This window comes from Pogoniulus pusillus, chromosome 27 (assembly GCF_015220805.1).
Source record: "Pogoniulus pusillus isolate bPogPus1 chromosome 27, bPogPus1.pri, whole genome shotgun sequence".
Lineage (NCBI taxonomy): Eukaryota > Metazoa > Chordata > Aves > Piciformes > Lybiidae > Pogoniulus > Pogoniulus pusillus.
In genome coordinates, this window is record NC_087290.1 from 15580656 (window position 1) to 15604500 (window position 23845).

A 23845-nucleotide genomic window follows, 5' to 3' on the forward strand; every position below is an offset into this window, starting at 1 on the left:
GAGAGTGGCGAGTGCTGGGCTCCGCTCCCTGCCCTGGGAATTACTCCCGTCGCAGAAAACCAGCAAAAGAGTCAAGTAGGCTGCCGAGGATGGCAGATGGGTAAGACTGTATTAGGTAGTAGCAGTTAGACAGGGAATAGCCCACTTAAATTACTTGTGAGTCCAAGGGTTTTATCTACTTTCAATGCCAGTGACTCGGACTGTGTTTTTTTACTGCTCAGAGTTTATCAAGCGGCGCTGTAGCCTGACCACAAACCTGCAAACTCACCCAAACTGCCTGGAACCGTAGGCAGCTGTCAGCAGCCAGGACTCCTACCCGAAGCGAGGTGGAAGTGCAAACAAGCAGCGAGAAAAGCCCCTGCCTGCACTCGGTAAGAACCGCCTAACGCCCGGGCTGCCGCAGGAGCATGTTCCCTCTTGCCTCCGGGCAGAGCACCAGCACTGTGGCGCTGCTGTGGGGCAAAGAAACGAAACTGCGTCTCACCTGCCTGACGGGGTCAGTCGAGGGGAAAAAAGATTTGACTTTTTAAACTGTCTTTAAAAAAACCCAGAACAGCAACTTTAAGTGTAAAAATATCTGTTTTCTCCATAGTGCTTACTACACAAAGTGTTCGTCTCAAGCTGGGAGGTTAAACTAAACCTTCACAAAAATGCAAGCCTTGTAACTCGCGATAGTCAATGTAGGCTGCTCTGGAACCGTGCCGCGACGTACACACAGGGGCCACGCCAGCGGCCCCCCCACGCCCACGGCAGCCCCTCAGCTCCGGCGAGGCCGCGCCTCCGGCAACGCCTCCGCAGCTCCCTCCTCCCTCTCAGGGGCCGTTCCCGCCGGCATGTTCCGGTCTGCGCCGGGGCGGGCAGAGGGAACGGGTGGTGGGGGTGCTCAGCTATGTCGGCAGAGTCGGAGGAGGACCTGGCGGCTTTCGTGGCCCTCCACGGGGCCGCGCTCCGCGCATCGCGGGTGCCGGCGTGCTACTGGGAGAGCCTGTGCCGCAAGCTGCGCGGCGAGGTGGGTGCCCGCGCGCCGTTGGCGGGCGAGGGGCGGCGCGGGGAGCCGCTTCGGCGGCCGGCACCGAGCGGGGCTCCGGCGTCCGCCAGCCGCGGGGTGTGGGGTCCGCTCGCCCCTGCCAGCTGTGTTAGGAGAGCTGCAGCTCGGGACTATAAAGGAAGCGAGGTAGATGTGTTTTCGTCCCATTGTTGTCAGAGGAAAGCTTGGGGGCGTTCGGTAACTGGAGATGCGGTGCTGGAGAGGGGTGATGAGCGTGTTCTAAAGCCTTCAGGCCTTTTCGCCGAAGAGGAATGTGGAAAAGCAACAGTAGTGGTGTTAAAGTCAGGATATTGTCATCTATGTGTTAGGATTTGGGTAGGCTTTGGGCTGATTTTTGGGTTGTTTTCCCTCCCCGGTTCACTTCGACACTAATGTAGCCAGTGTTCAGTCACTTGAGCGGGGAGTTGCCTCTCGGGCCCTTTCCTGTCAGGGCTTTTGGCTAGGTGGTTTGCTGCTGTTTTGTTCCTCGTCCAAGCAAAAGCTGTTCAGCTCTTCCAGAGAAAAAGTGGTGGAAGAAGAACCTTCTGACCGTGGGTAAAATAATAATGCAGCTATCTCTGATGACGGTGTGTGACTTAGGCCACAATTTGGGCAGGTTTGAAGCCTACGTAAGGTTGCCGCTGGGAGATGCAACGCCGTACCTTTGGGGATGTTGCCCTTTGTGAACTGTTTGGAGTTTTCCTCCTGTAGCTCTGCCCAGGCAGCACCCAGGCCGTCCAGCATGTTTCAGCTGAAGCTGGTACCAGGAGTCTGGAGCTATCCCTGAGCTAAAAGGGTGTGGAGGTGCACAGGCATTTTCTACAAAAACCTTGTAAAGAAACAAGCTGAATTTAGGATTTGGGTTTCCCCAGTTTGAACATTTTTTCACTTTGCCAGCCTCTGTGATGAGGAAAGGTAGTTTGGATGTGTTGAAAAAGCAACTGATGGTGGAAAGAGACACCTCAAAATGAGTTGTGTAGAGGTTTGAGAACCCTCCAGGCAGTCTGGAGGAGTATACCTGGAGAAGGAAATCATGAGGTGAACTTTCAGCCCTGCAGAGATGGTCTGATAGGCACCTCAAGGTGCAGGGAGAAAAGGGAACTGGTGAGATGCTGGAGGGCATGATGAACTGTGGAGAAACGAGAGAGATGGGTTGAGAAGTTTGAGCAGGAAGTGTAAGACTGTGAACGAGAATAGTTACGTATTGCAGAGAAAATAAATGTAGGTTAACTGAAGCATGTGCTCAGTCACGAACTTCCTCTTGTGTTACACTTCACACACCAGCATGCAGGTGACTTGGAGCAGAAAATATCTACAACTGCCTGAAGGGAGGTTGTAGCCAGGTGGGGTTGGTCTCTTCTCCCAGGAAACCAGCAACAGAACAAGGGGACACAGTTCCAAGTTGTGCCAGGGGAGGTATAGGCTGGATGTTGGGAGGCAATTCTTCCCAGAGAGAGTGATTGGCATTGGAATGGGCTGCTCAGGGTGGTGATGGAGTCACCATCCCTGGAGGTGTTCAAGAAAAGACATGCCCCTTAGTGCTGTGGTCTAGTTGATTGGATAGGGCTGAGTTGTAGGCTGAACTGGATGATCTTGGAGGCTGATTCTATAATTCTGCTTCTTTGCTTGAATAGGAAGGTATGAGAAGGGATGTACTTGAACAGGATGAAATCGAAGGCAGTGTAAAGCCTGTAAGGAAACCCAAAATTGCAAGCCAGTGCATTGCTGTGTGCCAGGATGGTATAGCTGGCAAACTTTGGAACTGTGTTGTGACATAACATAGGATGGAGATTTGTATCCTGTGGCTGAAATGCTTGGATGTTACTGATTTTGGGGACAGTAGAGTGAGAGAGACCTGTGGTCCTGGTTGGTTTAGAGGCTAGGATGGTGAAAGGCAGAGTGAAGAAAGTGTATGTCCTAAGGTAACACACTGCTCCTTCTGTTTTGTTTTACTCATGGTGGTGGCTGAGCATGCTCTTTTCACACACACATTCACACAGAAACAGCCAGGTTGGCAAAGCCCCTCAGGATCACCAAGTACAACTTAGAACCCTACTCTACAAGATTCACCTTAAACAATATCCCTAAGCACCCCATCCAAACGACCCTTAAACACATCCAGGGTTGGTGACTCCACCACCTCCCTGGGCAGCTCATTCCAGTGCCTGACCACTCTCTCTGTGAAATATTTTTCCCTAATGTCCGATCTCAACCTCCCCAGTCTCAGCTGGAGGCCATTCTCCCTTGTTCTGTCTCCAGTGTGTGTGGAGAGCGAAATTCCATTATTTCATTGTGCTTAGGAAGATACATTAGGCTGCTGATGGTGCTTGTCTCCGCTGTTGCAACTTCTGGGTTTTATCCAGAAGGGCAAAAGAATATGGAAGAGCAAGAAAATTACACTGGGGAGTGCAGTTGACTAGACTGAGCTCTTGAGGAGGTAGAGACAGCACTACTGTACCATAATTAGAACTGTATGGAGTGGTTGGAGAAGGAGCAGCAAATAAAGCAAAGGTAAAAGATGAAAATGTTTTGGGAGTCCAGATAATAAAGAATAATGATGGAGGGGAGGGGAGGTGTGATCAGTGCAAGATAAGGCATAGAATGAGTTTCCTTGTTTCTTGTGTGAAGGTGGGAGGTATTTTTTTTGTTTGTTTCTCTTAACCTGTTGCAAAGATTAAAACTCTCTAGCCTAAACCTTGGAAAATTTGCATCCATAATACAGATAAAAATCTCTCTTACATCAGTACCTCTAGAGCCCAGCCTCTAGGCAGCTGTTTTCCATCGTTCACTCATGCTTCAACACAGAATGAAGGTGTGTTCTCCTTCTTATGTGTATGAGAAGTGGAGTTTGCTTTGGGTGGGTTTTTTGTTGTTTTTGGTTTGGGGGATGTTAACTATTTATCTCAAGATCTGGTGGAACATGTTTTCATTCTAAGAGCATTACGTAACAGTGAAATAAACTAGATTGCTTGTTCAAAACATCATACATCTGCTAGATCAGGAGACCTGCTTTTTTTGTGTGTGTGTGTGTGTGTTTAGCATTCCATGGCCCTTAGGAGGCAAAACTTTTCTGTGTTTCTGTGAGAAACTTGGAAAACCAAAACAGGTGCATGTGTAATCAGTTACTATCACCCTATGGTTGTTTCTTACATTATTGGAGAAACTCTTTATGGCCTAGTTATAAGCCTGGGGAAAAGAGTAACTCCATGTAATATTGTTCCTAATATTTCTTTTTCTCTATTCCAGCTATATAATAAGTTATGTGGCAGGCTTCTGTGTACTACAGCAAGATTTTTTTTAATCCTGAGATGTCACTGGCAAAGGACTGCTTAGAGTTTCATCCCACTTAGAAATTGAGACTTAATTAATGAAAAGTATGCTGGGTGAGGCACTTGGTGCCATAGTCTAGTTGATTGGATAGGGCTGGGGGATAGGTGGATAGGTTGGACTGGATGATCTTGGAGGTCTCTTCCAACCTGGTTGATTCTATGATCAATGCCACTAGACTTAATTTTCCAGAGCAAGGGAGGGCATGCTGTCTCTCATAGGCTACCTGTGGCCTTTAGAGCAGTGTGCTTAAAAGGCATTTGCTGAAGGTGTCTGCGTGTGGTAATTGTCCTGGCATGTGCCTGCTTTGCGATCACCTTCCCTTGTTCATTGGGTTTGTTAGGTTGAAACAACACCTGAAACAGGAAGAAGGAGAGCTTTTGTCCCAGCATGGTTTGCATGCAAATGGTTGTGCCACTGAAATGTGTTGCTACCCCTTTGCTTGCTTGTAGAGAATATGACTTTGATGGATTACTTATGGAAAACCTAGAATCACAGAATCAGCCAGTTTGGAAGAGACTTCCAAGATCATCCAGTCCAACCTAGCACCCAGCCCTAGCCAGTCAACCAGACCATGGCACTAAGTGCCTCAGCCAGTCTTGAACACCTCCAGGGATGGTGACTCCACCACCTCCCTGGGCAGCCCATTCCAATGCGAATCACTCTCTCTGTGAAGAACTTCCTCCTAACATCCAGCCTATACCTCCCATGGCACAGCTCGAGACTGTGTCCCCTTGTTCTGTTGTTGGTTGCCTAGGAGAAGAGATGGACCCCCACCTGGCTACAACCTCCCTTCAGGTAGTTGTAGACAGCAATGAGGTCACCCCTGAGCCTCCTCACAGGGCTGCACATGGTGAGGTTTCTTAACTGGTTTGGAACTCAATTGCTAGAAGGTCTTTTTTCTTCAGAGACTTTAATATACTTTGGTATAGTTGTGGTGTCTGGGTAACTTCTAGTTTTGCAGGTATTAAATGGTCAATTTTAGCAAAGTTGAGCAAAGATGCTCAGTTTTCAGCTTCGACATTTTTTTGGGGAGTTTAAGAGAGTAGCAGTAGTAGACCTATTGTTACCAAAGAAACCCATATAGCTCCCTGCTAGTAGTAACTAAAGAAACTTCTTAAGCAAACAGGTCTATGAAAATTTGAAAGTGTGGTTTATCTGTTAAAGATTGGCATTTTTAATGTACTGGATTTCAGGCCAAAATTGTCTACAAGTCTTCAAGTGCCTTTCATTTGTTGCATTGTGCATATCCAGGTACTGCCCCAACCAACGGTTGGTGTGTTGTGCACTTTCCATCTCAGGTATTTGATGCTGGTGACTACTTTGGGATAATGCAAGTAGAAGAGGTGGATGAGGAGGAAGAAGGTGATGAAGAAATGGAAGAAGAGTTAAAAAAGAAACCAAATCCTGGAAGTGAACCTAGCTTCAAAGTTATAGTAACAAATGAGAATGGTCTTCAGGCCTCTAATCCCAACAGGTGAGTAGTAATGTCAGAGGCTGAGGGATCTGGGGCTTTTTAGTCTGGGGAAGAGAAGACTGAGAGGGGATTAAATAAATGTTTATAAATATCTGAGGTGGGGGTCAGGCTCTTCTCACTTGCTCCCTGTGATAGAACAAGAAGCAGTGGATATAAGCTGCAGCACAGGAGGTTTCACCTCAACACAAGGGTGAACTTCTTTAAGGGTCACTGGGACCTCCCTACCTTGCCAAGACCACTGATAAATAATGGAACGTGGCTTGGTGAGCACTTCTGCCATCTCTCTCTGAACCCTTGGGTATCTGCCATCTGACTCCATAGACTCATGTATGTCTAAATGGTGTCTCCTCTTGGTCTCATCCTGCTCTCCATCCCCATGTTCCAGCTCAGAGACTGGGTATCCAGGGAACAACTGGTCTTACTGCTGAAGACTGAAGCAAAGATATAGAATACCTCAGCCTTTTCCTCATCCTTGACCATTAGCTTCCCCCCTGAATCCAGCAAAGGGCAGAGATTCTCCTTAGCCCTCCTGTTGTTGCCAGTGCCTTTATAGAAGCATTTCCTGTTTAATAGGTGAAGACAAATTAATTTCCGGTTGGGCTTTGTCCCTTTTCATTTTTCTCCCTACATAGTCTCTTGACAATCTTGTAGTCCTCCTGAGTGTCTTGCCCCCTTCTTCCAATGCCCACAGACTCTTCCCCCTTAGCAGCAGCCAAACATCTCTGTTGAGCCAGGCCGTCGTCCTTCCCGGCCGACTCTTCTTTCAGAACATGGGAATGTTCTGTTCCTGCATCTTTAAGGCTTCCCTCTTGAGCAGTGTCTGGCCTTCCTGGACTCCTTGTCCCTTCAGGACTGCCTCCCAGGGGTCTCTGTCCACCAATCTCTGAAACAGGCCAAAGTCTGCCTGCTGAAAGTCCAAGGTGGCAGTCCTGCTGACCCTGCTCTTTACTTCTCCAGAAACTGGATTCTGTCATTTCATGATCATTAGGTCTGAAACAGCCTCCAACCATAACATTTCCTGCCAATCCTTTTCTGTTCACAAACAGCAGATCAAGATTGGCTCCTTCCCTAGTAGGCTCACTCACCATCTGTGTCAGAAAGTTACCCTACGCACACTCAAGGAACCCTCAGGATTGCTACCTCTCTGCTGTGTTGTATTTCCAGCAGATGTCAGAGAAGTTAACAAACCACCTACTTGGACATGTAGCTGATACTTGCAGAACATTTGGCCTAATATGCTTTTAAAAAACCGTGTATACACCTTGCAGTGTTACCTACGTTTTCTTTAAGCATTTTCCTCATCGACCACGCCTGGACATACCGTGTGGAGCAAGCCCGCCAGCAGCTGCTGCACATACCTGGTTTACTGCACAGGATGGCAAACCTCATGGGAATCGATTTCCACGGAGAGCTGCCAGACGAGGGCAGTGTTGAGCAAGTGCTGAAGGAAATGTGGAAGTACAATCAGACCTATCAGCTTTCTCAAGGGGTAAGCCTCCACAGCTTACTTAGTGTGCAGGAAAGTTCTGTGCAGTCCCGAGTGAAGACATTCCAGTATATGGCCGCCTCAACAAAGATACATTCTCCATTAATCGAGGGTCCTCCCCAGGCATTTCAGAGTAAACTTTTACTTGGAAGGAGAGCAAACGCATTGTAGGGCTAAAATGCACAGTGGCTTGTGACCAGCTTTCTGATGAGAAGTTTTGGTGGAGGAGTGCTTGCAGAGAGGGGAAGGGTCTGCTGCAAAAGAATAGACAGATCTGCTTGTGTGTTGTGTGAATTTTATTTTTTTCCCTACTCAAACTTTCTTGTAGTGAGAGTAAGAGTTTCTCATACATCAGCTGTCTCACTTTAAAGTGTGTGTCTCAGCTATGCTCACAGTTTACCTCACTTATCAAGAGGAATATACACCTGCTCTGTCACATAACTTCCTAGTTTGTATCTGGCAACTGATACCGTGTAAATGTTGTCTCACCTTCATGGGAGAGGCTCCTAGCTTCAAGGTGGAGCTGTTTCTAGTCAAAGCTTACTCCAAAGGCTGCCACACTTAGGTAGAATGGACAAGACCACACTAGGTTTGGCCCTATGTCCTTCAGCAATCTACCAGCGTATCCTGAGCTTTCAAACACCTTCAGGTGCTGAGGGAACACAAGCCTCTGGGTTCAGTTAAAAATTCTGTGTGGTGTCTCATATAGCTGCTGTGCTATTGTGAGTCTGTTGGGTTAAAGAGGAGAAAGGTCAATTCTCTGGACAAAGCTCTATGCAGAATGGGCATGGCTAACGCTAAGCAGTGTGAGCCTGACCAGGCTGCACCTGTTAGCTCAGAGGCTTGAGGTTGTCCTCTGGAGTGGTCAACCTTTTCCATGAAAGTATCAGCTCAGGCCAGCAGTACCAGGCCTAAAAAAATTGCTGAGAAAGGCATTTGTTGTGACTGCTTTCTCTTCAAGTCAAAGGGAGGTCTGAACAGTACCTCTCAGTCTTTCTACCTTATGTCTTTGTGTCCCATCTTGTTGCCATGAATGACTAGTGAGTCAGGTTGGATTATTTGTGTTGCCTCTTGAAAAGCGATTTCCTGGAAGTCAGTTCACCTGTAGTTGAATCTGTCTTCTGTTCCCCTTTCTGGCACTTGGCTGCTTGAAAATCTTAAGTCCCATCTCCATGTTCCACTTCTGCTCTCTAAAAAGGTGACAGTAGTACTACCAAGCAATTTAAACTTCATTCAGGTTTTCATTATGACCAGAGGTGATGATGCAATCTCAACACAGCCAGCAGTTGTTGCAGGACGCAGTTCTGCTCTCCTTCAGTCTTAAGCTGTAAGTTTTGACTTAAACCAATTCTGACAACAGTGGTATGAGAACTAATTCTATCAAACAGCCTTCTGCTGGTTTAGCTCCCTGAACTGGCTGGTTTGGTAGAGAAGTGGATCCAATCGGCAGTAGCAGTAGCATAAGAAAAAGGATGGGACTGCAGTTCGGTTGGAAACAGATTCTTTCCAGCAGTGGCTGCATGTTAGACTGGCTTACCTTCAGAGCTGGAGGGATGAGAGTGTTGCTCTATACCCAGCACCTGCACACAGTCTTGTAGGAAATGGAAGTGGCGCAGGAGGTGTTGGGGTGCTTTTCTAGCAGCTGATGTGTGCAGTGTCTCTCTCTGTCTTTAATCATGCAGACTGCAGAGGAGAAGGTTCCTGTCTGGTACATTATGGATGAATTTGGATCACGCATTCAACATTCGGATGAGCCTAGCTTTGCAACAGCCCCTCTGTTTTATATGCCTCAACAGATTGCTTACACTCTTCTCTGGCCTTTAAGAGACCTTGAAACTGGCGGTAAGTGTGTGAGTTTGGGGGCAGTATTCTTGAAAATCGATGAACATCACACAGTAGGACAAACATTTCAAGACCAAAATGACTGCACAATTGCAGTGCTGTGCAATTTAAACATTCTCTGCCTGCTGTTTCCATAATTTGTGTAACATAGAGGTCTTTAGCAGTCAACAACATTGCTAATGTTATTTTGATAGAAAACCTTAAAGTCTTGCACTGTCGCATTCACTAAGGTGAAACTGCTGATTCAGTCATCAGAGAGGTGAAAAACAAAACCCCTAAAGGTCTGTGTTTTCAGTCTGATTCCACTACTGGAAGTTGGGAAATTACAGGCCAGCCATTTGCTCCTCTGCTCTTGATTTGGGAACATTACATCCCCATCATGTGAAGAAGAATCTGGCTGCCTGACTGAACTGACTCAAGTCAGATGATTTCGGACTGAGTTTTGCAACCTAAATAATACTCTTTTCAATGTAATTCTTTATCTCTAATTTTACATTTTAATAACAAAAGTTGTGGTACTCTTTTGTTAACTGTTGAGATGTCATTTCTGTGATGTGGAAAAGAAGCAGCAGTGGTGGTTCCTAGAAGGTTCTTCTTGTTTTGTTGCAGATGAAGTGACTCGAGATTATGCCTACGGGGAAACGGATCGCTTGATCAGGAAGTGTATTTTGTTACCCTGGGTGCCTGCTGAAGTGTTGGATGTGAACTGTTTTACACCAGAGCCATCTGATGAGTATTACCAGGTATCATTTTAACAAATATCATGGTTTATCTCTTTTAAGAAGAGGCAGTGTATTTAAAAATAATAAACTTACAGGTGTTCTGATTTTACTTTGTATGATTACTCATCTTCCAGTTAGATATTTGATGTATTGTCTTATATTGTATCTCTTCTGGTTAGTCTTGAATTACAGAAATATTGGATATTTTAAGAGTCAAGTTTTTCAGACTGGCTACTTATTTAATTTCATGGTTTAGAACCATTAAATATTATGGCAGAGATATCTTTGATTTGATGACAGTTACAAAGTACTTGTGTGATTTGATTTGAGCTCTCCTTTCCAATCAGGGTTTGTGTTGTGTTAAGGATGTGATGTTATTGTTTGGAATCTCCTTTTTGTGAGTCAAGTCTGCATGAGGTTCCTTTGTTTAAGGAAAATGAAGGAACTTAATGTCTATGAGGATGCTGTACTGGCCACTAACAGTATTCAAAGTGCAGCTTCTAAAGGTGAATCTATGCACTAGCCCAACTATCTGTTCCTTGCAATAGAAGAGAGGCAGAACATGCTGGATTCAGCTTATTATTAACAGTACCTAGTCAGAAATTAAGCTGTTTCTGCCAAATAAAGGTATACATTCAAAATAGCTTGGCTGTCTTGTAACCTATGTCATATTGGTTGTGATTTTGGCTTTGAAAGAGCAATAGATGTGCTTTACATTTACAGATGAGAAATAATAATGCACCAACAGTTCAAGTCTTACAGGTGTTCTCTTGGCTAATGTGCCTGGATCTCAGATAAGGCAATTTTTTTGCATGTGTTTTTAATTTTGTTTTGGTGTGATTTATTCAAGTTAAAGAACTATGTATGGCAGATGGGCAAAGAGTATCCTCCTTTACCTGTCCACCTTAAAAATGTCTTTAAGGCATCATTTTTTTTCTCTACTCTGTCTCTGCCAGTCAGCTATCAAGAAGAGATGACAAGAAAATACTGGTTGCCAACAGAGCTTTATAATGCTTAGCTGTAGGCTAATTTCTAGCTGATGACGGGCCAGGGAAGAATAGTTTTGGTCATAGCACAGACCAAAAAGGAGGTGGCTAGAATGATATACTATGGTGCTGTCACTATTTTCATGTAAGCAAAGCTGCTTGCACAAAGTGCAGACAACTTCAGAGGTCTATTTACTGTGCTAAAATGTGAGCCAGCAGTTCTGCAGGGAGACACAGATGTGTGCAGATGTTTCTAAATGACTATGCAAGTCATGTAGTTTCAAAATAGTTTGCTACTTTCACTGTACTATTTCTGCAGCTGCTTTACTACTCTGTGCTTTTTCAGTGCACTGTGCTTTTTCTCACTCTAATTTTCCTTTAAACCTGAAGGCTTCAGTGTTGTGTTTTTAAAAAAACAGAGTTGTTACAGCAAGATTGTGGCTTCACCTTTATGTGTTTTTTGTTCTGTTACCTGATTCTGGTCTCCAACAAAACCACAGAGGCTGTAACTTATCTGGTGCTTGGGATAATGGTTGGACAGTGATTGAAGAAATCAGTGGTCTGTGATAGAAGTATCTCTTGGAGGGCCTAAAGTAGTTGCAGTTTCTCAACAGCTCCCTGCATTTGAGTTGCAGAAAAGACATTGGGACTGTTCTGGGAGTTGTAGTCTTCTGTCCTTAAAAAGTGCAGGTGCCCTTCCAATCCTTAGATGACTCCAAAACTTACTGACTGTTTGTACTGTGCACTCTGTTTCAGAAGGTGAAGTCTAAGGTCTTTGATTGTGATCTTGGTTTTGTACTTCCCAGTTACCTGTGATTGTATTCCCTGTAACAGCCTTAGAGGTAAAGGGGTATGCCTATGGCTGAGCAGGCATTTCACCACTGTGGCTTCCAGCTGCTGTGGGCTGTCCTTTTAACTGCAGCCGCTAATTTGGTTTCTCAAGGTGCACTTCTCCCCAGTTCCTGCAAGCTACTCCTTTTGGCAGGATATCAGCAATGATCCAAAGGTGTATTTCCTTTTGTCCATCAGAGGTGTTGAAAAAGATGAGTGAGATAATTTTTTCGAGTACTGACTGCTGAAGGCTACTAAAAGCCTTTATCTCCTTTTACAGGAGCAGAATTAGGTTTCAGCCTCCTATAATTTTTATTTGCATTATCTGCAAGAAGGCATCATGACTTAAATGGTCAGTCAGCCATTTGTTAGAAATGCAGTAGCTGTCTCTTTCAATTAACATGATAATCTAACTCGATATTTTGTTTAAAGTTTAGAAGAATCAGGAATTTCTCAGGGTACTCTGACAGTGTTGATAAATCCTGGTCTCAGAGCCATATTTCTTCTTAACTTTTTCCTGATGGCCTCTTACCTCTGATTCCCTTCTGCCTCTGCACTTGTACCAAGTTGGGTTTTTTTTCTGGGCAGCATATTAGGCAGCATAATATGCTTCTCAAAATGCAGCTTTGGTGGAATTCACTTGTGCCAAAAATGATGAAGTAATGAGACATGCCATGGACTGTCATTTTTGCTGTAACTACAAATGCATCTATATATATGTATGGAAATACTTTATATGGAGCTGAGGAGTTGCAGCAAGTGACCTGTAAAGGTTTACAGTTTGAGAACATTTCAAGATGCTATTGCTAATAAAACACCTAGATGAACAGTGAGTTCTAGAGGTTCTCTTTAAATACTGATTATGCACACTTTAAAATTCAGTTTGGTCCAAGCTGCTGTTCATACCCACTGAATGCTGTGGATTTTGACCTAAGGCTGCTTGCTTATAATCTGCCTATTATTAACAACTTTGTTGTTGAATTTTAGGCTATTTTAGCAGAAAACAAGGAGAAACTGCCTGTAACAATAAAGCCACCAGTTCATGACAAAGACAAAGTTTTCAAGTATGTATCTGCAAACAAAATGCTTCCTCACTAAGCTTAAGTGTAATAATTGCAGTGTGCTGAGGCTGAGTAGCTTTTTCCAGCTTTGAACAAGAGGCAAGCTGAAAATGTGTTTTTTACGTAGTTACTTGCTTCAGATGCTGACTTCCTCATTTTTCCCGTTGGGTTCTTCAGGGTAAATGGATTGTTGCTTACAGAATTTCTAAAATTGAATTTAGTCTTTTTTTCTTTTAATGTTTTTGGTAAGTGCCACTTTCTGGGTGAAAGAGAAGTTGCATAATGTTGTAACAACTGTTTTCATTAATGAGTATAACTAAAGTGTGTAAGAAAGAATAGAGACTTCTGCATTATAGCATGTACACCCATTGGGATACACGTGCTTCTCTGTGCTAAGAATAATCTTAGGAGGAGATGACAAAGCAGGAGTATTGTCTTAACATGGGGTGTTTAAAATGGGACATAGGCCTCACTATAAAAACTGGAGTGTGTGGTGTAAAATTATTTCAGAAGAAAGTTGGAAGAACATTGCAAAGATAAAGGATTTTTGTGAGCAGAGGCATGGCAAGCACAAGTTGATCAGTTTCAGAAACCAAATTGAGAGGTTTTTTTCTTATGCCTTTTTCCAGAGTTTTCACAGACATTCAGCAAGTCCTCAGCAACCTGACACATCCCCGTTTTGTGTTCACGGACAACGAGGCAGAAGCAGACATCCTCTACAACTTCTCACACTTCAAAGATTACAGGTTGCAGTTATTGCCCTGATAATATAAATTCTCTTGCTGCTATGAAAAGTGTTCCCAAAGGCCTCCCCATCCTTCCTCCTTCACCCAACAGCTTCTCTATTTTGTAGGAAGCTAAGTGAGGAAAGACCTGAGGTAATGCTGAATCAGTTCCCTTGTGAGAACCTCATAACTGTCAAGGATTGCCTGGCATCCATATCTAGACGAGCTGGAGGACCAGATGGGCCAAGATGGTTGCCTCGTACATTTAACCTCCAGACAGAATTGCCTCAGTTCATCAGCTACTTTCAGCAGCGTGACAGAAGGTAGCTCATGTTTCCACTTCTTTCGTTTTGTGTGTTCTTCATCTCACTTTTCTCAAAAACTTGAAGCCTTCATCTTGGGCCTGGCAGTTCTCACACCACCATGATTTTGCTCTTCCTGCGTCAATATTTGAGTAAATTTTACTTAAGAAGTGTGAATTTTTCAGTTGTTTTCTTTCCTGTAAGAGAAATCAAGCAGTGCATTTTGAAACACTGAAGCTTCACCGTGATTTAACTGCAGATTTGAAGGCTGTTTCTTGTCTAGTCAAGATCTTATTCATGTGTTTAACAGATACACAAGGGATGAATATGTGTGTGAAGCAAACGTTGCTTTTATCCAGGGGACCAGGGGCAGTTGTTTTTGCATTTAAGCCAGAGTGGAAAATGTTTTTAAAATACATGGGTTATGTAAAGTTGGGAAACTAAAACTGAGTTTTAGTGTTAGCCTAAAGATGTTATGGAGCTTTAGGGTTTTAAATCCATGCTCTTTCTGCTGATGCAGCTGTCCCAGAGTGGATGGGAACTAGGATTTTCTTTTGGGAAGAGAGCATTACATATCGCTAACAGAATAACCTCTTATGCCTAGTGTGTGGTATCCTGGTTGAAAGATACTTTCTTTGGTGAGGTTTTCCTGTATGATGCCACCTGCCAAGCATTTCATTTGGTCATTGTTTGCTTTGTATAGTCCATTGACTGGCTTAACCAGGAGAGTGCATTCCTTCCATGTAGCTTTAGTGTGTGGTGTTTGAATGGCTTTCTAAAATCAATGATTGACCATCAGTGCAGTGTGTGTGTGTTGGGAATGGGAAGAGGGGAATAGGGATTGAAAAAAACCCTCTCTTAGCTGCAGCTCTGTTTATGCTGTTTATCATCAAGCTCAGGATGTCTTAACATACTGAAGGAAGATAGGAGGTGTCAGTCTGGCCTAGTTTGGAAACAGATGTTCACAAGACCAGCATGTTGCCTGTTCTCCTTAAGGATCTTTAAAGAATTTTAACTCCTGTAGTGACCAGATACTAGAAAGTGAGAAGATAATATGCTTTCATTTTCTTGCAGTAGGAACTGTTGAGATACTGTGTGATTTCTTCTCAGAGATGAGTTATGGTGTCAGCTCATGTGAATGATTTGGAGGTGTTCTTAGATAATCAGCTTGGAAAATTGTGCCGCACCCTGCCAAAATGTTCTGTGGCTCTCTGCAGAGTGGCTTCCACACCATGACTTGTATGTGTTTGTGATGATGCTGTCCTATTGGTGGGTTGTTTTCCTCTTTTGAAGGGGTCAGATGCAGGAGGAGGAAATAAATGGTGAGAGCATGCATAAGCCCTGAATGAAAAGATAATGAAAGCTGTGGCTGCATTTTCTCCCTTTTGCACCCTCACAGCTGTCAGTCAACTGTCCTTAGTTCTTGCACTGTCACCCACAGCTTTATAAAGTATTTATTCAGATGAGCACACAGATTTGGTCTAGTGGATGTTCAGACAAATGAATGAGGTGGATAATAATAAGTATTGGCTTCTGTTCCTTTCTCTCTCTCAGAGGAGAAGACAATCACTGGATATGCAAACCATGGAACTTGGCCAGAAGCCTGGATACACACATCACCAACAACCTTAAGAATATCATCAGGCATAGGGAAAGCAGTCCAAAGGTTAGAGATTGTGATTTTTAATGTGGTTTAAAGAGGAGACATGAAAAAACTGCTTCATAGAAGGGAGTCTAAAAATGCAAAGAAGGAAGTGTATTTTCTTCAAAATTCCTAAACTGATCATAACTGTACAGTTTCAGTCAATTCAGAATTGATTCACATTCAGAGTGGTCAGCTCCATTTGTGGTGGTGATGAACTCAGATTGCATGGTATTTTCTTGCTTAAGAAACTTAAGGCCAAGTGCAAGGTCCTACAGCTGGGTCAGGACAATCTCAAGCACTAATACGGTCTGGGTTGAGAGCAGTCTTGAGGAGGAGGATTTGGGGGTGTCAGTTGGTGAAAAACTCAACATGCATTTCTGCTTCAAAACAACGAGGTCACTGAAGTTCTAAATGTTGAGGGTTTTAAAAAGCAGTGTGTTCTGTCCTCCTGCTTTCCCTCCCCTGATGTCAGAGTTTGATAAAAGATAGCTGTTTGCACAAGAGCAGCAAGCATTCGTGCTCATTGCTCAAGAGAAACTGAAAAGCAGACAGAGGATGCCTTTAAATCATCAAGATGCGGCAATGCTTTGCTTCCACTTCAGCTGAATTGTATTAATGTTCTGCTTTGTTGCAGGTAGTGTGCAAATACATTGAGAATCCAGTCCTGTTTCACCGAGAAGATGTGGGGCTGGTTAAATTTGACATCCGTTACGTTGTGTTGCTGCGCTCTGTGAAACCGCTCAGGCTCTACAGTTATGATGTGTTCTGGCTGCGCTTCTCCAACCGGTAAGTAACGTTCTGCTCCTTGTGGAGTGCCTTCGAATTAATCTGACACCTTAGAAGCTAAGGAATTGGTTTTTTCCTTAGGGCATTTTCACTTGATGACTTGGATGACTATGAGAAGCATTTCACAGTCATGAATTATGCTCCTGGTGTAACATTAAAACAGGTAAGCAAACAGTGCAAAGTACTCCCTCACCTTTCCATTGTAAGAACAATTTTCAATGCCTCTTTTGTGACTGTTGCCAAATTGTCTATTTCACATCCACTTGAAAGTAGCCTGAGTCCTTCCCTTCTTTACCCCTAAACATAGATAATTTTATAAGGTAACACAAATCTGCATCCTCAGTATAACTCACATAGAATCATTTCAGTTGGAAAAGACCTTTAAGGTTATCAAGGCAAACCATTCCCTGACTTTACCAAGTCTGATGCTAAACCATGTCTTCAGCACCATATCCCAGGTATCAGTATAGGTTGAGGACTGACCTGCTGGAGATCAGTGAAGGGGAAAAGGATCTGGGAGCCCTAGTGGATGGGAGGTTGACCATGAACCAGCAGTGTGCTCTTGTGTCTGGGAGGGCCAGTGCCATCCTGGGGTGTATTAAAAGGGCTGTGGCTAGTAGGTTGAGAGAGGTTCTCCTCCCCCTCCTACTCTGCCCTGGTGAGGCTACATCTGGAGTACTGTGTCCAGTTCTGGGCCCCACAGTTCAAGAAGGACATAGAACTGCTTGAGAGAGTCTAGCACAGAACCAAAAAGATGAAGGGAGTGGAACATCTCTCTTACAAGGAGAGACTGAGGGTGCTGGGGCTCTGCTGCTTGGAGAAGAGGAGACTGAGAGGTGACCTCATGAATGTTTATAAATATGTAAAAGGTGAGTGTAAGGGGCAGTGGGTGGAAGTTGAGTCATAGAAGTTCCATGTAAAACATGAGGAGGAATCTTCACTGTGAGGGTGACAGAATTCTGGAACAGGCTGCCCAGGGGTGTTGTGGAGTCCCCCTCTCTAGAGATATTCATAACCTGCCAGAATGTAGTCTTCTGTGGTCTGATCTACGTGATCGTGCTCTGGCAGGAGGGTTGGACTGGATGACCTTTTGTGGTCCCTTCCAGCCCCTAACATTCTGTGGTTTCTGTCTCTTCTAAACACCTCCAGGAATGGAGATTCAGTAGCTTCCCTGGGGAAGTCTCTTCCAGTGTTTGAGAACCCATTCAGTGAAAATACTTCTAATACCTAACCTAAACCTCCCCTGGTGCAACTTGAGGCCATATCCTCTCCTCCTATTGCTTGTTGCTAGACAGAAAAATCTTCTCAGGTTGTGGCAGAAAATGAGGTGGTCTCCTCTCAGCTTGCTTTTCTCTAGACTGAACAAGTCCAGTTCTTTCAGCCACTCCTCAGCAGACCTATTCTCCAGACCCTTCACCAGCTCTGTTACCCCTCTTTGCAACTGCTCCAGCACCTTAGTGTCTTAGTTGTTACAGGGGCCTAAAGCTGAACACAGTGCTTAATACATTGATAGAGAACCAAAAAAAAGTGATTAAAATGACATCCAATCATTGTCCAAGAGTAGCATAGCTTTTTTCTAACAAGAAACACTATAGTAAGAATACTATCAAGAAACTGTCTGATTCCCTAGTTCTCTATTTGCGTTTGTATGAATGGCAAATAAAAATATCCAATGTTCCATGTGCTTGTCAGTTGATTGCTGAACTCTTTTAGGTACACTGTGAAGAATTTGTTCCTCTGTTTGAAAAACAATATCCAGAATATCCTTGGATAACAGTACAGGTAAGTCAGCAATTCATCTTTCTGCTGTAATTACTCATGGATTGTTTGTGGTTTTTTTCACTCAGCAAACTACTTCTGGAAAAAGTGTTGGATTGGCTGAGTTTTATTACATTGGGCTGTGTGAATTATTAAAAGCTTGTTTGTTTATTGTTTCAATGGAACCTCCTGTCTCAGTCAGAGACTTTTTTTTTTGTTTCTAGGCAGATATTTTTAAGACATTTGCTGAATTGTTTCAAGCTGCTTCAGCTAAACCTGCGCCTCTTGGCATCTGCAATTATCCATCATCAAGAGCAATATATGCCATTGACTTGATGCTTAAGTGGGACACCAGCAGAGATGGTGAGAAGCTCATTTCTTTGAATGTTGAATTCTTTATATTCATGGACCTTTACAAAAATGTATTTCTTCTCTATGAACTTTTACTAGTGTGCAAGCTCTCTGCCTTCCACTCATACCAAAGTGTGTCTGGAATTGCCGATCTGTGGGGTTAGCAGTAATGATAGGGAAGTTGTCCACTGTGTTTGGCTGAGTTTTTCCTTCCCTTGTGACCCTGCTGCTATCATTCTCTGTTTTTAAAAAACAACAACCTGAAAAACCCAAACAAAACAAACAAACAAACCCAATAAAGTAAAACAAAACAAACAAACAAACAAACAAAAAACCAAACCAAATCCAAACATGAAAAAATCAATAACCAACCAAAACTGACAGATCACACACAAAAAGCCACCACACACACAAGCTTGCTCTACTAGCAGCAAGTTTTCTTTCCCATTTATGGTGAGAACATGTCTGAAATGCCTGTCTCTTTATTAAAACCTGAGAAAGGCATCTTATTTTCTGCAGCCTCCAGTCCTGGACCAGTGTCTTTAATGCAGTTCATTATTATAGGCAAGAAAGGAACAAGACTGGATGATCTTGGAGGTCTCTTCCAACCTTGTTGAGTCTATTATTCTGTGATTTCAGTGCTGTGTTCTCAGGACCATTAATTGGTGCCATGTCTCTGCTAGAACACGTTGTGTTAAGATAGTAGACAGGTGTGTCTTGTAGGTAGAAAAGCAGCAGAGGCACCAGCACAAAAAGAACTGCTAGGGAAGTATTAAACATAACTGATTGTACTCTTTTCTTGTGACAAGATAATTGCTTGTGCCCAGGTTTGCTGGAGGAGTGACTGGGTGTTTTATTTTGGGTGGGTGCCCCTAGCACACTGCTGCAGTAGCTGCTCCTGTAAATACTGCATCACTTTTATAGAGGGAAACAATTCAGAAACAGGAGGTGTGGAATTAAGCCTTTACTGTTCAGATCAGATGGAGCAAGGGTTTGAATCTGGGTCTGCTACATCTACATTGAAAGTTCTTTCACCTGTCCCAGAGTTGTCTTGCATGGGAGAGACAAAGCAACTCACTAATATTCCTAGCTTGAGGAAAGCTATTGTAGAAGGAACCAACCTCAAATTAACAGCCCTGGCTGAATGTGAACTAACCTTCTGAAGGTGGGGACAGCTATGATGGTGTCAGCAGCCAACTAACCCATTTGTCTGTTGCTTCTGTGCAGAGTATTGTTTACCTATGCATCAGAAACTTGTACCTTTGCTTACAATCTCAACACCAGACAGGAAATAAAATCCTTTGTTTCTCTTGGCACAGAACGTGTTTGATTCTGAACTGTACTCATAAACTTTTAAGAGGAGATTAAACTTCCTGACTTCATTCTAGGAGTGAGATGAAGTGGCTGGAGTGTGAAGGAGCAAAACTGCTAGAACTGGGAAGACAGACATCTAAAATCTTTAATAAAGACAGGTTCATACTGAAACATGAAAGCAGAAACAGTTTTGTGGAAGATGTTTCAGACTGGCAAGCAAGACAGCTGTATCAGGGAGGTCCTATGAAATGCCTGCAAATTCTCATTTGAAATAAGGCATTGGATTAGCATAGGGATTGCAGAATCTTGTTGGGATAATTATCCTCTGGATAATGATGGTAGAACATCCCTCCAAAGAAGGAGAGAAAAGAGAGGAAAAAAGGAAAGAAGAAAATCCACAGCCACTTGCTTGACTTGCCAGCTTGAGTCCTAAAAGATGGTGCTTTAGTCATTCTCTATTATCTGTGCCTTAAACACAGGCAGTGATCCAGGATCTCTGTAGAGCTTGTATTAAAGGGAAATGTTTGTGTTACCTTTCACAGGAAAAAGAAACATGCAGCCTCAGATCCTGGAGGTCAACTTTAATCCTGACTGTGACAGAGCCTGCAAATACCACCCCACCTTTTTTAATGATGTCTTCAGCACCCTGTTTCTGGATGAAACAGACGGCTGCCACGTGACACGCATTGTCTAGCCACAGGAGGTTTGACTCTATCCTTCTCAGATATGCTTTACAGCAAGATTTATATTTCAGTTCTGTGAGCTGCTGGTGCAACTCTTTTCCTGTACTAATAACACAGGGGGGGAAAAAGGTATCAGAACCACATGCATACGCTGTACTGATCATCAATTCATCTGCATTTTCCTTGTCTGGCTTAGTTGTATAAATCATCAATTTGAGTTGGTAAAATATGGGAGACCTTGAACAGGACAGTAGCTGGAGCTGTTGCCTTGTTTTTCAGATAACCTAATTCCTTGCTTGCTGAGAAACACTGCATAAGTTCCCCATGTCAACAATAAAACTACAATTTACTGAATCATGTTGGAGTTTCTATGCCTCTTTCTTATGAATCCCTCTAATACAGATCTAAAATGTTCTAGTAGGAAAACAATGCCATATTTCAATGCATTGAACTGCTAGGGTAATGAGATTAAAGATCTGATGGCTCTGCTCATTTTTCTTCTTTAAAAAAAAAAGTGGCAAATAACCCCCTCAACATTTAGGAACCTTGTACTGCTGGCTGTCATCATTAGCCTGCCTGCTAAAGAAACTAGACTTTTGAGAAGGGGTCAGGCAGGAAATGATAAGGATGCAGTGTCAAATGCAGCACAGGAATGAATAAAATACCTGAAGAAATGAAAGGGATAAGGAAAAAATTTTGCTAGAAGCCTAATTAGTCTATGGACTCCAAAGTTCAGGGCCTAGGATAGACAGTTTTGGGAGAGGGACATCAGTTGGAAATTAATCATTCCTGCTCTCTCCTCATACCAGGCTGAAGTTTAGCAGTTTCGGTCTGTATTTATGTTGCTGCATGTATATGTACAAGTTGCAAAAGTTCTGCTGCCCACCATGAAATACCTATTATGCAGTCTGAGATTTTAAGCTTGTTTGCAGCAATTCAGGCTACAATAATGCCTCCCACTGTCAGGAGCAGCTTTCTGGAAGCTGTGTTAATATATGTGTAGATTTCCTCCTCTGAGCATAATGAAGCTGGGAGTTGATGTTTATTTCTGGTAATAGTTAAAATGCTGTTGTCGCATAAGACGTGATGCTGTAACACAGCAAACCAACTTCTGAATCACCACTATCTCCTGCTTTGCTATAAAACCCACTCAGGCATACACCCCCTTTGTGGCTCACCTAGTAAAGGCACATTTATTTTAAACAAGTACTGCTTTGTCAGCTTGGAATTTTTAGACTAAAATGGTTTAAGTAGTTCAGCTGAAAACAGAGGCTGTAACATTATTTAGAAAATTCTTCTGGAAAGAAAAAAAGAGTAAAAATCTTCTTAACTGAAAATGGCTTATTCAGGTTGTTTCTTGCTACCATTGTCCTTCCAGATGCGGTAATTGAGTGCAGAAGCCATGGTTAGCCAAGCTAAATAAGGAACCATCAAATAAGCTGCAGTTTTGTTGATCTTATACCAGGAAGCAGTTGTAGCTGTTGCTGTACCAGTCGTGAGCAGGAGAGTCGCCAAGCCCTGAAACAGGAAGGTGGTTAGTGTTGTTTTCACTTGTTTTAATTTCCTGGCTACAAAGTCTTTGTGTGGCTATTCCCACTTAACTCTGGCACTTGTTGGATCAACTCTGTGAGTTGATTCCTTCTCAGAAAACCATCCAGCAAGAAAAAAAGATAGATTTTAGCTGACTTACAAGTCAATTCATCTCATAAAACAATGGAACAGTGACAAGAAAGAGTATTGCAGCTGTGGGAGCAGGAGAAGGAGAATAAAATCCCTCCCACACAATACCCTCCTTCTTATTTTTGGCAGCAGGAAGTGTTATTTTGACTACAAACCCAGCATGACTTTGTGTAAGTCACTTAGCTAAGTAGACTTTAGCAGTCTTTTCATATCATAGATGCTGCCTGAAAAGACAAGGTGTGAATGAATCAATAATGGATTGCAGTCTTCTACTGTCACAACATAGCACATACATTTAGAGAACCAGACAAATATCTTTTGTTGTTGATAGTGATTTTTATTTCTAAGGCAAGATGTTACTCTTCAGACTGCAGAAAATTAGTCTGGTCTAAAATGGCACCTGAGGAATGTTATGATAAGTTTCTTATCACTACTGTTACCCAGAGAGACCTAGGAACTTGAGCAAGGAGTAAATGTTTACTGTTCCTAGTCACATAAATCTCTTAATAAAAGGAGACAGAAAGAGCTTCTTGAAATCAAGACACTTCAGGATGTTGTAGATCTATAAATTCTCTCAGGTGGCTGCTGGCATGCATTAAAGAGAAGTTTAGAAAACTTCTGTGTACTCAAGCTCATTTTCAGGGAGAAAAGATGATGATAGAAAGCCTTAGTCTTAGCACCTTGTAAATGACAGCAGAAGCCTGTGAGAAGAAACTTACTTTTCCACTTACCCATCCCATTTTGTGAGCTCCGAAAAATATTGGAGTCCATGCCCAGTTTAATGCCAGCTGCCCTGCATACAGCCCCAGAGGAACCACTGCCTTTTCACTGAAGCCTCCTAATTCCTTCCACACCAGGTAGGAGCCATATCTGGAGAAAGCAAATGGAAGGTGCAGTTCAGTGTGTCCATCTGAAAGCTCATGACCAAATGAAGTTAATTTAGCACTAAGGGCCAGATTCATTTGCAAAAGATGGTATTTGAGCACAGGGTTGATTACTTGCTGCCAACAGCAGTATGAGGAGAGAAAAATCCACTTTCCTGCCAGAGTGCTCACTTCTAGGCACAGAGGAGCGGATGACCTACTGTATTTCAGAGAGAGGGGCATGTTGAAACAAGCCAGTCTAAGATGCAAGAGTAAAAGGTAAGTCTCTTGAATCATGAAGAAACTGTTGATTTTGGCAATGGGAGATAATGCTTTAAAATAAATTAAACCACCTTTTAAAATGGATGAAATATAAAGTAGGAATTGAGGTGGGAATGGACAAAATGTATGGCATCCCAAAACACAGGTGACTGAGTATGGATGGTGTTACAGCAGGGGCAACTCCAGAGTCACCTTTCAAAAGGGAGAAGTGGATGGGGAAAAAATCAAGATCTTAGGACTTCTATAAGAAGAATTAACTGTAAGGAGCATCCTTTTCTGTCTGTGAGATCCTGGCTACTGCAAGATCTTCCCAAAATGTTTTGAAGGTAGTTGAAAAGATCTTAGCACCACAAAAGAACAGTTCATTGAAGGGATCCTAAAACATATGCTGCTGAAAACAGGAATTTTGGGGCTTTGGGAGATTTACTAATGTAAAGTTTATTTTTGCAGTGGAGGAGCCTGATTAGAAGGGGAAGCATTCATCACCTAAGACTCCTTCTTCTGCTCTTGTTTGACTTTCCCCTTGTAGACATCAGCTGGATTTCAATCCAGGTAACTGCAAAGCCATTCCAAGTGGCTACAGTAGAATGCCAAGATCCAGAATTACACCCTTACTGTGCCAGCACTGGAGCAGTCAGCTGATAAAATGCCTAAGAGCTTGTGTAGTGCAACTAGCAAAGTGAACATCTTAACACAA

The 23845-nt window shown here is 43.2% G+C and overlaps 2 protein-coding genes across 3 annotated transcripts in view; one reads left to right on the forward strand and one right to left on the reverse strand.

The window, feature by feature from the left end:
- TTLL12 (tubulin tyrosine ligase like 12) lies at positions 1–20677 on the forward strand. 2 transcript variants are annotated; one of them, XM_064166503.1, is made up of 16 exons: positions 1–100; positions 222–371; positions 593–1009; positions 5656–5831; positions 7122–7320; positions 9000–9159; positions 9769–9902; positions 12686–12762; positions 13389–13505; positions 13613–13807; positions 15341–15452; positions 16066–16217; positions 16299–16380; positions 17931–17999; positions 18200–18338; positions 20183–20677. In XM_064166503.1, exons 3-16 carry the CDS (start codon positions 890–892, stop codon positions 20332–20334), a joined length of 1884 nt encoding a protein of 627 aa, XP_064022573.1. In that variant the 5' UTR covers positions 1–100; positions 222–371; positions 593–889; the 3' UTR covers positions 20335–20677. The 2 variants fall into 2 exon arrangements, with proteins under 2 accessions (XP_064022573.1, XP_064022574.1); XM_064166504.1 differs by lacking the exon at positions 593–1009 and having other exon boundaries at positions 14–100.
- Positions 19760–23845, reverse strand: part of TSPO (translocator protein) — a 12651-nt gene continuing 8565 nt past the window's right edge. The window contains exons 3-4 of the mRNA XM_064166506.1: positions 22735–22873; positions 19760–21841 (exon numbers count right to left, since the gene is read on the reverse strand). Coding sequence (XP_064022576.1) covers positions 21665–21841; positions 22735–22873 — 316 coding nt within the window. The 3' untranslated portion in view covers positions 19760–21664. The remainder of the gene's footprint in view (positions 21842–22734; positions 22874–23845) is intronic.